General features: G+C 37.9%; 1 protein-coding gene across 1 annotated transcript in view; it reads left to right on the top strand.

Annotated features, from left to right (window-relative positions):
- Positions 1-16,659, top strand: part of LOC107718227 (inositol 1,4,5-trisphosphate receptor type 1-like) — a 159,589-nt gene that overhangs the window by 6,695 nt on the left and 136,235 nt on the right. The window contains exon 3 of the mRNA XM_016525222.1: positions 7,370-7,440. Within this exon, the coding sequence (XP_016380708.1) occupies positions 7,370-7,440 (71 nt within the window). The remainder of the gene's footprint in view (positions 1-7,369; positions 7,441-16,659) is intronic.

The raw sequence follows: 16,659 nt of genomic DNA on the forward strand, positions 1-16,659 counted from the left end.
AAGGAGGTTCTGATAAACATTTGCATTCACCTGCCATGTATAAGAGGCCCAACTCCTGCTGCACAAAACATCCCCCAAACCATGACACTTCCTCCACATTTCACTGACTTCTTTACGCACTCGGGGTTCAGTCTTTCCCCAGTTTGACACCAAACATAATATTTCCCATTTGACCCAAATAAATTAAACTTGCTCTCATCACTAAAGTGAACTTTGGACGAGTTCTTCTCTCTCCACACAACATGCTTCTCAACAAAGGTGAGTCTAGCCTTTTGATTCTTTCTGCTGATGAGAGGCTTGGTCACTGCAGAGTGCGCTTTCAGTCCGACTTCTCTTAAACGTGCCGAGAGAGATTCATACCCTTTTTATCGCTGAACTGGCGAGCAATTCCAGCTGCAGTGTTGAACCGATTCCCCATTGAGAGTCTCCGCATTGTCCTGCCTTCTCTTGCATTGGTCTTTCCTGGACGACCAGCCTATTTGGGGGACTTGAATGAATTAGTGTCATTGTAAAGCTGCAACATTCTAGAAATCACAGATTTGGAATGAAGCTTCTCTTGCAATGGCTGAAAGGGTCATCCCTTTGGCCTTCATCTGGACCGCTTCCTGTTGTAGGGTTTCAGTAACCTTAGAGCAATCATCTTGCAATCTCAGTGAAAATTTGAGGAATGCTGTCAGTTAAATATTATATTGTTTATAATTATTATATTGTATATAATTATATTGTCATATAATTAAGGAAATTTGCACTAGGTGCCAGATTAACACCAATAACTTGTAGGTATCTGTAAGTGTTCTCTAATTTTTATCAGAGTTCTTTTTCAAATATCTCAAAAAGATTTTTATACTGTGCTTCAGAATACAATTAATTTATGAAATATGCTTAAAAAACTGCCCTTCTACTCCTGATAGGATAACTTCAAATAGGACTAAGCAGTGACCTTGAAATTTAGGAAATTTAAGGTTGTTCTGTAATTTTGATCTCCACTGTATATGTCAGCTGTGGTTCCGTTCATATACCCACTGACTCGCTTCGGTTATAGAATGTGTTTGTCACTGTTTTTCATAACTAAACAGAAGTGTATTTAACTGCTGTGTGAAATAAGAATTAGATTGGCAGTGACTCTTGTGGCTCTTAAGAGCTATAGAGAAGGTATGATGAGAGGCAAATTTTGGTGTAATTACAATACCACTGAATGATTTGATCAGTATAAATTGACATTTGCTCATAATGAGCATACAAGATAACACCGTGGCTCATATATTGAAGCAGATAAACCTTTCAGGAAACACAAAGCCCTCTTGATTTGCAAATTGTTTCTCTTTCTGTACGATAATACTGTAATACTTCACATGTACACTCTAAAAATGGCTGGGTTAAAAATAACCCAATTGGCAACCCAGCGCTGGGTAAATATTGGACAGAACACATGCTGGGTTAAAGTAACCCAGCAGGCTGGGTTGTTGAGAAAACCCAAGATATAGTAATTTTTACCATTTATGTGTTTGCATTTATGTGTTGCTGGGTTATTCTTGCTGGGTTATTCTCATAATTTCACCTATGCTTACAAAACAATCATGGATTAATAAATAATGAACAATACAGATTATTTAGACAGCGCTGGGTAAATATTGGACAGAACACATGCTGGGTTAAAGTAACCCAGCAGGCTGGGTTGTTGAGAAAACCCAAGATATAGTAATTTTTACCATTTATGTGTTTGCATTTATGTGTTGCTGGGTTATTCTTGCTGGGTTATTCTCATAATTTTGCCTATGCTTAACAAGACAATCATGGATTAATAAATAATGAACAATACAGATTATTTAGACTGTTAAAATTATTTTTAATGCCAACTGACATTCACAAATGTGTTAATTTGTACCAATGACAAACGACATGCAATTTTCTTTTTTTCTTTTTCTTTTTTTTTCCAGCAAATGCAAAAATCACAGAAATACAGTTGCAATAAATAAGAAAATTACTTCTGAATGCCATGTGTCCGTTTAACTGTTTAACTATTACATTTTGACATGTTTAACTATTTAAATACACAGTGAAATTACATTGACAATTACAATTTAAAAAGACAGAGCATGCAAAATCATTTAAAGATGTCCTAAAATTTATATCAAGTATATAAAGACTCCTAGGTAGATGTGCACTGCTTAGAGTAGTTAAAGGTATAGTTCACCCAAAAATGAAAATTCTGTCATTAATTACTCACCCTCATGTCGTTACAAACCCGTAAGACCTTCGTTCATCTTCGGAACACAAGTTAAGATATTTTCGATGAAATCCGAGAACTTTCAGACCAGGGTGAGTAATTAATGACAGAATTTTCATTTTTGGTGAACTATCGTCAAACACTTAGAAAGCTTTGAAGCAAAGATCTACAGCTGAGAGCAGTGTGCTCTGCTATAGAACCTGTCTATGGAAGGATATTCAAGACAATTTTCAAAAGGAATTGCAAATTATATTTTCAATTGTGTTTTCCACATGTGACAAATTGTGACATAATCCAAACACAATTGCAAATCTTGCATTACTGTTTGCGTTTTCACAAATGCACAGTGACTGCCAAATTTCAAATGGAAAAGCAAAGTCCATTTGCAACTGTATGTTCCATGTATTATGAGTAATGAGCCTGTCATATTTAAAAAATACAGCGTCAAAGCAGCTTTACAGTATTAAATAGGAAAATTTAATAAAAAAAATAGTGTGTAATAATGCAAAAGGACAACAGTAAACACTCAGATTTCAGTTAAAGTCAGTTCATCATTGATTCAGTGATGTCATCGTCCAGCTCAGTTCAGTTCAAATAGTATCTGTGCTTTCAAGCTGACGATATCGCTGGATATTAAGTGTCCCCAACTAAGCAAGCCAGAGGCGACAGCGGCAAGGAACCAAAACTCCATTGGTGACAGAAATGGTGAAAAAAAACCTTGGGATAAACCAGGCTTAGTCGGGGGGCCAGTTCTCCTCTGGCCAAATGAAACCAGCAGTTCAATTCCAGGCTGCAGCAAAGTCAGATTGTGCAGAGGACTCATCTGGTTCCCATGATCTTGTGCCGATGACCGTCGAGGTGACGTGGTCTTCACTGGGGATCAGTCTTCGGGGCTCATCTAGTTGTCCTGGTCTCCGCTGACATTCAGAGCTGTAGAGGTCATCTCTAGGTGCTGATCCACCATCTGGGCTGGATACGTACTGGATCCGTGTGACTGCCGTGACCATCTGATCTGGATACAGACTGGATCCGGGTGGCTATGGTGACCTCGGAATAAGAACAAAACAGACTAATGTTAGCGTAGATGCATCATAAGAACAAGTACATCGGGTGTTATTAATTACCACGCACAGTCGCACATGTAACCTACCAAAACTCAAATGGAATCGCAATTACTTTAGCATTTGAATTTCCAATGCCTCACATGGAAACCTGTCAATGGGTGTCAGGGATACTATGGCGCGTGTTTGTATTGGGAGGTGATGTCACTCACAGACGATTGTGCCAAATGCTTGGTAAATGGCGGTAAAAGCGCTGCTAAAGGCAGCTGCCACGAAATCTGCCACAACTAAAGGCAGCTGCCACTCCGAGAGATGCATGTGAAAGAACAGTCTCCCTATATTCTTGGCACCTTACACAATAAATAATTCCATAGTTTTTACCCCAAATGCAGCGACTATCCCCTGCTAACAGTGGGAGCCACAACGGTACCCACTATTAGTCAATATTCACCATTAACCAAATGCTTTTCACCTGCCTCAAGAAGAGAGGAATAAAATATAGGGTAAGATGCAAATAGGCAAATAAGAGTAGAGTTGCAATGTTGTTTTGCCGATGTGCATCAATCAGAGTGCAAACAGTGAGAGATTTGGGGTAAAAACGACAAAATTATTTATGAATTATTTTATTTGGCACAATCGTCTGTGAGTGACGTCACCTCCCAATACAAACACGCCCCATAGTATAGTCCCACCCCTGACACGGATTGACAGGTTTCCGTGTAAGGCATCGGAAATTCAAATGCTAAATGAATTGTGGTTCCATATGAGTTTTGGCATATTACATGCACGATGCAGAGAGAGTGAAAAAGCATAAGTGGTAATTAATATTGCTATTTAAATATGTCAGGTTCATTACTTGTAAGACATGGGAAATACAGTTGCAGTTGCTTTTCCAATTGAAAAGTCACTGTGAGTTCACGAAAGCGAAAACGCAAACCGTAAAGCAAGATTTTCAGTTGCGTTTGGACTATGTCACAATTTATGCATCCACATGTGGAAAAATGCAATTGAAAATACAATTTGCAATTCCTTTTGAAAATTGTCCAGAATATCCTTACCTGTCCATTGATTATGATCAATTCCTTGGAGATCTGCTGGCAATTTCAAATCGCCATGACAAATGGATGGGGTTTTGTGGACTCTGCCCGGTTAAGGAATTCCACCATGTTTGTTCCAACCTATAAAATAAAGTAAACAAAATACAGATTGTTTTAATAGCAATGATTCAGTTCAATTAACTGTGTGAAGTTGGCACAATCATCTGTGAGTGACGTCAACTCCCAATACAAACACGCCCCATAGTATAGTCCCACCCCTGACACGGATTGACAGGTTTCCGTGTAAGGCATCGGAAATTCAAATGCTAATGGAATTGTGGTTCCATTTGAGTTTTGGCATATTACATGCACGACGCAGAGAGAGTGAAAAAGCAGAAGTGGTCAATTAATATTGCTATTTAAATACGTCAGGTTCATTACTTGTAAGACATGGGAAATACAGTTGCAGTTGCTTTTCCAATTGAAAAGTCACTGTGAGTTCACGAAAGCGAAAACGCAAACCGTAAAGCAAGATTTTCAGTTGCGTTTGGACTATGTCACAATTTATGCATCCACAGTTAAATTCACCTATGAGTATCTCTACAGAAGCATACTGATTGGCTGAAAGGTGTGCTTTCAAACTGTGTAATCAATAGGATGTTCTAGTCAGTATCATCACAGTTTTATATTAATATGCTGGCTATATCGAAACACGCATGCATAGTCACTGGCACACAGATACGGGAGATCACACTGCATACACACACACAGAAATGTATATGACAAGTCACACAGGTACTGGGTTACTCCGCAGCTTTAAAATAGTCCATATATAAACACTTTTATATAGGTGTACCAAAGTGATTCAGGACAAGTCAAAAACACGATTTGGAAAATGGGTATATGATGTATTCACCAAGCGGCAACTTCCCGCTCTCTCTCGTGAAGCCAACGCGGGAGTGACGCGCTGCCAAGATGGCGACGGCCCGCTCCGCCCACTTTGAGCTTCAAAAACGCTCTTCGGAAACCTACGGGTGACGTCACGGACACTATGTCCATGTTTTTATACAGTCTGTGGTATTCACTCATTATATAAATTCTGTACATTCTGAACGCAAAGTTACAAAGTGCAGCTTTAACTATAGCACAAAACAAATTTATATGTGTGTTTAAGTTACGCAAGGGTTAGTTTATTATCACAGACAATCAGTTATGTATGTAAAATCTGTAAAATATATAATAAACATAAACTTGCCATTAAACGTCTCGATGAGACTGCACTCAACGAGTTTTTCTCTCACAAATGTATCCATGTGCTTTTCTGACAAGAAAAAATGACATTTTGAATTATATTACTTAACGTTACCAAACACCTTTATTTACGAATGTAAAAAGACTTTGTAAACCACACAAGCATCAAATCACCTCACTAACGTAACTCGGCCTACGGCACTCGCTGTGCGTGCGTGCGCGCTTTGAAATGTATCGAGGCCCTGAGACGTTGATTCCTTTCCGGGAATCACTTTGTTCGAGAATTGATGAACCGGTTTATTTGAACCGGATCGTCGGTTCTTTTAGACCTGCGGTCTGACGACATTGTACGTACTTTGTATGTGATTTACATGTCGATATGGACAATTGCAGGTGTTTACATTAGAGCAGAAAGTCGTATTCACTTATTTTAACTCATTTGACTCACTTTGTTAAATTCGCTTTTCAGTGACAGAAACGACTCTTTCCTCTATTTTCACAGATATTCACATATTTCAGCCTTCCGTCACTGTCTGATACTTAATAAAACTATTAATCTGTCATCTCACATACCTAACATGACTATGCGAGTACGTGTAGAATGGCAGTCTGAGGTAAACGTTTCGTCATTTAACATAACTAATGTTGGCCTGTAGAAGATTAACAATATTGTTGCCGCGAAAAAAGTTATGATTCTGCCAATTTAAAATAATTATTAATGAAAACATTATATAAACTTACCTTAAAACAGTTGAAATTAGTGGCTTTGCCCCGTTGTCCTTTCAAAATGACAGTTAGGGGAGCGATTTAAACATCTTCAAGGCGCGAAGGTCGTTAAATAACTCCGTGCTGGGCTGAAACAACCCAGCAGGTTTAACTCAACACCTGGAAAATTGAAACTACCCAACAGTGTTTAAAATGTGACAAAATGACCCAAGAGACTCAGCCCAGCATTTTGGGTTAAAAAATAACCCAGCATTTTTTAGAGTGTAAGAGAAATAAAAAACAACAACACATTTTTACACAATATTCCTTACTGATTTACCCTGAGCAAAGGGCTGTTTTAGTGTGGCCCTGTGCTGGACTAACTAAAAAAACAAAAAATTATAAACCAATATATAATATATATATTTGCATTTATTTATGATTTTTTGAGTCGGTGTCTGCTGGACAAATTCATTATAGAGCCTGATGCCTGATCAAATAGTGTAAAGTTTGCGGAGTAATTCCTTACTTAGTATTATAGGGTATTAGGTATATATATATGGGGAAGTCGTGGCCTAATGGTTAGAGAGTCGGACTCGTAACCCAAAGGTTGCGGAATCGAGTCTCGTACCGGCAGGGATTGTGGGTCACCATACTTGGCCACATGTCACTTCACTTAGTAAGTATCCTTCCTTAGTATCCTTGCTTGGCATTACTTAGTAATTTTACATATTTTATTTTTTAGATTTTTATTTGATTAATATTTCATATTTTAGGTTGTTAATGTGTTTTCCATTTTCCAGATAAAAAAGACTGTACATTATAAATTTGTCAATTTTTATGGATATGCTAGCCAATTAATGACCTCTATACTAACAAAAGTCTACTTTCAATTGCATGTTTCTTTATATATAGTGTCTTTTGTCATGTTGTCAGCTACAAATAGCACTGTAGCACTCTGAACTCTGTTGAAGTTTCTTTCCCCCACGATCAGTGCAGAAAATGTGAAAAATAGCTGTATAAAAATAGAGATACTCCGTATGCTGCCTCCAGAGAAGTTCTCTGACTCATGTCTCTCATCTCTGCAGTCTGGTGGACGACCGCTGTGTGGTGCAACCAGAATCTGGGGACCTAAACAACCCTCCTAAGAAATTTCGAGGTAAGGCCGCATTTATGTCTCTGTAACTTCGGACTCTAAGGTGTTATACAGAAATGTTTTAGAGATCTCTGTGGAAGACGTGTTAGACCTGTTGAATAACATTTTTGGTTTCTTTTTTGCCCTTATTTAAAGGATTTTTTAGGGATGCACAATATTTTGAAACGTTATCAAAACGATAAAATTTTTTTAAAAAGCATGTGCTCAGGGTGTGCTAGCGATGAGATCACGTCAGCAGTGTGGTCATTCTTGAAAATAACTTTTGCCAGAATGATTCACTGTTCACAGCATTTAATCTGAGAATTCACGTACAGAGCGATGCGTCCAGTGTGCGATAGAATCAACAGTTAATAGCATGTGCAGTAGCAGCAGCGACAGCCTCCCACGGGTCCTAATGCCTGACCAGTAAGGCGTTTTATTTACATAGGGGGCGCTGTTGGCCGACTTGTAATAAAATGAAAGTAAAATACACAAATATCATCAAGATACTTGTGTTTCTGAATAAATAAAGCAGTAATTGATGTCATAAAATCACAAGCGTGGACAGCGAGCTGATCCGCGATCTAACTAAAGCTCCGGAAGAGCCCACCCATGGCCTCCTTGATGAGTGGTACCTGAAGGGATGCCGTCAACATCCCTCCCACCAATGGCCCGCTCTGTTCCTGCCAGCAGTTCACGAGGAACTCACCAGGATGTGGCGCGCCCCCTACTCGTGTCAATCTCTCTATTTCCACCGCTCTCACCACTGTTGATGGTGCCGAAGAAAGAGATTATAGCAAGCTCCCCCCTCTGGAAGAGGCGGTAGCTGCGCATCTGTGCCCTCCATCAGCCCTGGGAGCCCATGCAGCACATCCATCTAAGCCCTGCAGGACTACTTCAGCCCTAGCAAACAGGGCTTATTCAGCGGCTTCCCAGGTTGGTTCAGTGCTTCACATGATGGCAATGCTTCAAGTGTTCCAGGTCAAACTTCTCCGCACCATGGACGAGTCCGGCCAGAGTTCTTATGCCTTTAGATAGCTGCGCACAGCGACTGACCTGTTTTGGTGGTGCTGGAGCACCACCTTTGGCTGAATTTGAAAGAGATCTGACAAGGTCGCCTTCCTAGACTCGCCAGTCTCTCCTAAGGGACTGTTTGGCCCTGCTGTGGATGCGTTTGCCGAGCAGTTTACAGTGGCACAGAAGTCATCGCAGGCAATGCGTCACTTCCTGCCGAAGCGCTCCAGTGTGGCGGCTGGTTTAAGTCACCTGAGCTCCATCTGCTCAGCAGCCTGCCAAGCCGGCACTGCCTCAGCCCCAGCCTAAACCTGAGCGTGGGCTTCAGCAGCACCCCCGGATGGCGAAATGTTACCCATTTCCGAAGCGCCAAGGTCAAATTAGGGACTTCACGTCCCCTCAGGGCTTTCCGGAGGATGCTCGGCTTCATGTCGGCCACTTCCTCTGTGATTCCTCTGTTTAGACACTCAGAGCAGCTCTTTGTGTGCTTTGGAGGCCGCTCTAAATGGCTGCCAGTTACAAAGAAGAAACTATCTCACTGGATAGTGGATGCTATAGCCTTGGCTTATGCCTCAGCAGGCTTGCAGTGCCCTATAGGTGTAAGGGCCCACTCCACCAGAGGAATGGCCTCCTCCTGGGCTTGGTCCAACGGGATTTCTATTGGTGATATCTGTGTGGCCGGCCGCTGGCTGGTTGTCGCCGTCTACCTTCACCAGGTTTTATAACTTGGACGTCCCTGCCCTGCAGGCACAGATTTTATCTGCTTAATTTGACCTAATCCCCTTTGTAAGTGGAGAGGGTTATCTTATGTAGTCCTCAGTCTAAATGGCTTGGGTCTCATTTTTGGCTCATGCTTACAGCAACCCTCAGTACAAGTGATCCGTGGCTGGGCTTGTAGAGCAGCTTCGTTCTACACTAACTTATTGCACAGCGCTACTGGATGTGTTCCCTATAAGCGTGTCAATGCAACAGGACAGACAATTTGAAAGGGAACGCTCCGGTTACTAACGTAACCTCGGTTCCCTGAGATAAGGGAATGAGCGTGCGTAGGCTGCCGTGCTATAGGGCTGCATGCGAATCGATGTCTGTCGCTTCAGTCAAAAGATTCTGATGAAATGGCACTCAGAGCCGACTTATACAGATTTCGGCTCCTCCCCTTTTGGCGGGTTGAAGCGCCATTGGTTTGTGCAGCTACACAGACATGAACAAATCAGGCTTCAGTATCAGAGTAAACAGGAGTTTCCCCATAAGCATTTCAACACAACGCTCATTCTCTTATCTCAGGGAACTGAGGTTACGTTATTAACCGGAGTGATTTCTGTTGTAGTAAGTTTGCTCGGTAGCTCACCTAGTACACTTGCGATTTGTGTTTCATGAATCCCGTGAAGCACAGGTCACAATAAAGGAGCTCAAAGACCAGTAGAAACAAGCTAAAATGGCATGGTTGCATTTTTGTCTCATGTTTGTTTTCTTAAATGTATAGTTTACCCAAAAATTCTGTCATCATTTACTTGTCCTCAAGTTGTTCCAAACCTGTATGAGTTTCTTTCTTTTGTTGAGCACAAAAGATATTTTGAAGAATGTTGGTAACCAAACAGTTGATGGTAGCCATAGATTTCCATAGTATTTTTTTTTATTTCCATACTATGTCAGTCAGTAACTACCATCAATATTCTTCAAAATATCTAAGAAAGAAACTCATACTTATCAGGTTTGGAACAACTTGAGGGTGAGTAAATGATGACAGAATTTTCATTTTTGGTTGAACGATCCCTTTAACACTATTGGTTAGGGTAGGGTTTAGTGTAGTTGGTATGTTAATTTAAATTGCGATAGAGCATTAACCTTTTAGTGCCAATCACCGGACATTTCCTTTCCAAAGTACCGTAATATGTGCAATAACCAACATAAAACATTGCCAGATTAATTTTCATCTGTTTTGGTTAAAACTAAATGTGCTTTTACCCCAACTCACTGGACATTTCACTTTGAAAGTATTGTGAAACGTGCAAAAAGCAACGTAATATCAGGCATGTTTTCCCATAAGCCTGGGTTGTGTTTTTTCTTTGAACCTAAGCAAGGTAGTTGTTAAATAGTAGACCACATGGGAATCCCAGGTGCTATAAGAATACATTGTGCAACACTTTCAAAAAGTACTATACAAAAATGCTTTCACTTGTGTTTTCACTTGGATGAAAGAGGTCTCACCCAGTTTTGGCAAAATAGAGGAGGTCAAAGATAGTGTTATATTCAGTGTAGTGCAACTGAGAATGATGCAACAAAATGTGATGCATTTGACTGTTGGGAAAAGCACGTCTGTCATTTTTCTGTGAACTTGAAGACCTTGATTAGCTGGTTCAGGTGTGGCTGATGGCACTGGGAATAAACTTAATAGTATGGAGCTCTTCAGGAGCAAGATGAAATTATTATTTAAATTATTTAAAACAATCTTATAAAATTATTTATGCATTTGCAATTTTGCAGTGTTAGTGCATTTATGGCACCTCAGCTTCATCAAAACAGTCTGTTTAAATACATCTAATGCCACTTCAGATGCAGCTTCTGTGTTTCCTGCAGTGGAAAGATTCATTTGAATGGTAACAAATCTACAGTTTCTTATTATTCTAACTGAATTAATTGAAACAATATAATTATATATTTGATGTGAAAGATGACGCATTTAATATAAGGTTAGAGAATTTTTTTTTAAACCGTGGGAGATGATATCTGTTTTGTTATATACGGCAACTCATTTCTACCTTTTCCAGTCACTGAGCACTTTATTTTTAGAGTTGTTTTAGTGAGAGAACATCTGTAACCTAGTCCAGATAAGGGGAATTGTAATGTTTAATAATTTATTTTATTATGTAAATAATTTTTGTTTGTAAATGCTGTCAAAGAAAACCGGAATCGACAGGTCACACTTAAAAAAAATTAAAACAATTATTGGAAATCGAAATCGGCCAAGAAAATTTTAATAGGTGTGTCTCTAGTGGAAACCGAGCCTTAGGCATGCTGGGAGAAACCTCTGAGCCTCTTCTGCTTATAAATTGCTGTATGACAGACAGCCTGTCACATTCTAGCATGATGTGCTCTCTCACTCTTTTACCAGTTGGTGCATTTATTTAGTGCATTATCTTCCCACCTGTGTCCAAGGTCTCAGTCAGTCTTAAACCAAGAGGCAAAAGCTAGTGATGCTCAGATTAGAGTTTTACAGCTGATTAATGATTTCTAAAGTTTCTTAAAGGAGGCTTGCATCTTTGCGTCATTGAAATGTTATTGTTTACGTTATGAGCAGTGTTGGGGAAAGTTACTTTTAAATGTAATGCATTACAATATGTTGTTACTGTATTAAAAAAGTAACTAATTGCGTTACTTATTTACTTTTTATGGAAAGTAATGCATTGCATTACTTTTGTGTCATTTTTGTCACCTGGGCTAGGCTTGCTTATTTGTTTTTTAATAATAAAAAAACCCAAAAGTTATATTTTTGGCAACTGTAAAGGTCCTTTCACAAAAAAATAAAATAAAAAGAAATTTATAAGCCTCAGGCTGTAGGACGTAACGGTATATATTAATAGGGATGTAACGATTACCGGTTTGACGATAAATCATGATCGTTTCATCTTTTAATTATCATTAAAACTGTATTAGATTACCGCGATTTGAACAACTCGCCATAAATACTGTCCAGCATAAAGCACAGTTTTAAGTAACAGTCTCGCGTGCGCACAGCAACAGAGTAGTTTCGTTTTGAGTGAAAACAGGGCGGAAAAGCTGGAAGGTTTTAAAAGAGTGCTAAGGGATTTGTTTGCTAAGGGATGATTTGTTTTCATCTTCGCTCCATGTAATACCTAAAGAAAGTGTTCTTAATCGCAATACTGCTTTGTCCACGGAGGTTACGGGAAACAGCTCTAATTCAGCTTTTCCATAAGCGCCACCTGCTGTCAGCGAGTGGATTTACAGAGACTTATATTTACATTCAGCCTGTGTGCAGTTTCTGTCTGGCCAAGAATGGACAGAATTTGCATGCCCTTCTGTAAATTTTGACCGGTTGATGAAAAACAAGCTTATGTGGATTTTACACATTTAAACAATTCAGATAAGTTATCTAGAATTATTCATGGAGCAGATAAAATACATATAATCATTTATTAATCAATTATCATTTTGACTTGTAACTTTTCTATATTTAAAGGCTGAAATGTCAGGTCTACCTTTTTATTAAACTTTTTCAAAGCTTTATTTGAACATTTACATTAGATATTTCAACATGATATTAAACTGTTGTCAGTCAAGTTGTCATTTAAAATCCGAACATCACTGGTAATGTTATTGTTTTAGTGATTATACAAACAAAAAGTCATTTTATTTGTTGTTTGTTAATTTTTAAATATAAAACTTGGTGAAATGATTTATGTGTCGGTACTTTTTTAACATCTCCAGCACATGTTAACAATACCGTGATAATACTGATAACCGTGATCATTTTGGTCACTATAATCGTGATAAGAAGTTTTCATACCGTTACATCCCTAATATTATAACAGTATATTAACAATTTTATATAATCACCCCAAATGACTCATAATATTTGTTTTTGATTAATTTCCCATTTCTACTGTATATATGCAAAAGACAGCTGGTATAAAGACAGCCAGTGATTGTCACTGAAATGGTATTGGCTAAAACACAAGCATGCAAATAGGATTTGAAACATGTGTCAACTGGTAAAGTTAACTGTCTCAGCTGTTAAGAGTCTTTCAGAGGTTTTTGCATGTGAAGTGTTAAAGCTCTTGCCAGTGACCCTGCTGCTCAGTTCTGGCTGTTTAGTGTCTGGAGTCTTTGCCCAGTCTGAGGGGTTTCTTTCTGTGACATTGATGTTTTAACATGCTTCACACTGTTATATTACCTTTTAAGTCCAACTGAGGTGCTAGAGCGCACATAGCGTATGTAGAGTCATTTTTCTTTACAGTCCTTACATTTTTGAGGACCGTTTATATCCCTCATAATTGCAATAAAACTGGCATTTGGCTTCAAGTCAGGTATTCTTTTTGTCCAAGTCTGTCTTGCTCCTCCTCAGAGAACTGAGGCTTTCTGCATATTTGGTTTGAGGAGTTGGAGAGAGTGATAAAATATTCTTCTCTTCTGTATAATTTTTCCCCCTGAAGTCCATTTTGAACATTAGTCAAGTCGTCTTATATAAAAAACAGTCGTAATTTAGTTTGACGTTTTCATCCTTTCTCTGACTCCTAAAATTAAACCGTCTGTTTTTGCTACTGTGCCTTTAAAAAAACTAGTTCATCCAAGAATAAAAATTCTGCCATCATTTACTCACTCTCATGTTTTATGGTTTTCTTTCTTCTGTGGAACATAAAATGTTTTTTTAATGATGCTTACATTATGTTCTAACTGTTCTTTCTCTAAAATGAAAGTGAATGGGTTAGTAAGCTTTCAGAATGACAAAAAAGCAACATAACGATTCATGAATGTGGTCCATATGATGATAATTTTATGTATTTTTTTAATCTTCTGCTGATGTAGCTTTAAAATCTCACTTGCATATACATACACTACTATTTAAAAGTGTGGGATTGCTGCTAAGACCTTTTAATGTTTTTGAAAGAAGTTTCTTATGCTTACTAAGGATGCATTTTTTTCATCAAAAATACAGTAAAAAATATGAAATATTATTACAATTTAAAATAAAAATTAAAAATGCTTTTAAATAGAAAACAGTTATGTATTCCTGTGATGCAAAGCTGAATTTTCAGCATCATTACTCCAGTCTTCATTGTCACATGATCCTTCAGAAATCATTCTAATGTGCTGATTTGCTGCTTAATAAATATTTCTCATTATTATCAGTGTTGAAAACAGTTGTGCTACTTAATATTTTTGTGAAAAGTATTTTTTTGCATGTAAAAGTATTTACTATCACTTTTCATCATTTTAGTCCTATTAAATTCAAGTATTTATTAAAAAATAAAAATAAAATAAAATAAAATGACTGACCCTAAACTTTTGAATGGTGTATCCTTTAACAATGGACTGTAGCAGGCCTGGTGCTGTCTCTGTTTTAGAGTGTCACACACACTAATAAAACAATATGGGCTCCAGACCTTCAGAATGAATCTTTTATGAATTCATTAAACATTGTGAGATGATCTGATCACCTGGGATAGATTTATTTACCTAATTGAAAGTCACTGAATTGAATATCGACCTCCTTCTATGGTTCAGAGCTGGTAGCACACCTTGTGTCAACGTATAATACGGAGCGTGTCAGTCACTCAGTGGTTATTTTTTATAGTTGATGCTTTTTTGCGTGCTAGTTTTGCCATTTAACTATGGCACATAACCAAATGTTTTTGTTGAGTGTTTGGTGAAGGCTTAATGTTATTTTGCTTTATAGAAGCAGCCTATGTGATACTCCAAACAGCGAATCAGTTGCTCCGACACAGATCTCTGCGGTTGTTCATGAGGATGAGTGAATGTGGCAGATGGAGGAGGCTTTGTCAGCTTGTTCTGTATGGCTGTGTGTTGGCATTTTCTGGAGTTCATTGTGTGTGTATCTTAACATATCCATGTATGTCTGTATGTATATTTTGTTTGTGTCAGCTTCATTAAACACAGATGGATGGGAAGCGGAATTGTCCATTACTTTGGCTTCAGTGTGACAGATTTTAACGGACAGATGTTGTGTTTTTATAGGGACTGATGGATGAAGCTGAGAGTCAGACAGCTCTAGTTAGCCGGATGGATGGCAGATTCTCCCTTTCCAGTGTAATATATACTCAAGCTAAAAGATGAAGTGCTAACAAGAATACTCTTTATAGAGAATACTCTAGAGATATTGCTCTTTAACAAACACAACCCCTGTATTTCTATTTTATTTTATTTTATTTTATTATTTTTGTAAATAGATTTTTTTTTTTTTTATTGTTTTTGTCATGGAAATATACAATTTATTTACATATGTTGACATTAGTCATTAACAAAATAATAATAAAAAAAAGATAGATAAACTAGTCGACAATTGAACAGACACTTTGGAGTGTAAAAATGTACTACTCTCAGCTTTTATGTTTAACATTTTAGCATATTTGGGACTATTATTTTTAGCAGGATTATTGACTACAAGATATGACCAGGAAAATTGATTTTATTTGATTGAACAATTGAAACTCTATAGGTAAAATCATTGACCAAAATGAAACTATATCTTTGAATTAGGGCTGGGCAACAAAAAAAAAGGATTTTCCGATTAATCGTTTTTTAAAATGACGTCGATTCGATATCGATTCTCAAAAGCCGCGAATCGATCTTTTCCAGTATTTATTTCAGCACACATTTAAAACAAGATCTGATTAAAGTGAATCTTATCATTAGTCTTCTCCACTAGATTTTTTTAGAAATATCAATAGCATTTGTATTAAAACTATATTCACTGAATGTAATAAAAAAAAAACGAGAATCGAATCAAATCGAGAGCTTGCGAAATCGAAATCGAATCGAATCGGGACATCTGAATCGATACCCAGCCCTACTTTGAATCTGTTTAATAAGCATCTGTGGCATTATTGTTTTCGTGCCTATATTAACAGTTTACAACATTCACACATTGCAAGATAGTACAGGTCAGTACATATATTTCCATTCAGTAAGTCTGAATGAATCCAGAGAAATTTGGTAGTTTATGGCTAAACTTTGGGTTTGAATTGTATGTAAATTTAGATGCCATTTGGATGTAAATTGGCTTGTCTTAAAGGGATAGTTTACCCAAAAATGTAAATTGTGTCATTAATTACTCACACCCATGTCATTCCAAACCAGTAAGACCTTCGTTCATCTTCAGAACACAAATTAAGATATTTTTGATGTTCCGACGATGAACGAAGGTCTTCCGGGTTTGGAACAACATGAGGGTGAGTAATTAATGACAGAATTTTTTTTTTTTGGGTGAAATTTTTTGTTTACTACACACATACTAAAGCGCGGATGACGCTCGCGGTGTTTTCAGCTTCTGCCGTCTCACTATATGAACACGAATGTCATCTCCAGCTGCTCTGAGAGTCACTTCATTAGCATTTACCGTTTCATTGGAGAAATCTACTGTCATATCACATACTCAGCAGCTGGAAGTTCTTCACAGCAACCCGTCAAAATAAAAGTTTAGTTTAACGTTAAGAAACTGTCAGAATATATTACTATTTAGCAGTCTTAAGA

This window comes from Sinocyclocheilus rhinocerous, unplaced genomic scaffold (genome assembly GCF_001515625.1).
Source record: "Sinocyclocheilus rhinocerous isolate Xijiao unplaced genomic scaffold, SAMN03320098_v1.1 scaffold1111, whole genome shotgun sequence".
NCBI classification, from domain to species: Eukaryota; Metazoa; Chordata; class Actinopteri; order Cypriniformes; family Cyprinidae; genus Sinocyclocheilus; species Sinocyclocheilus rhinocerous.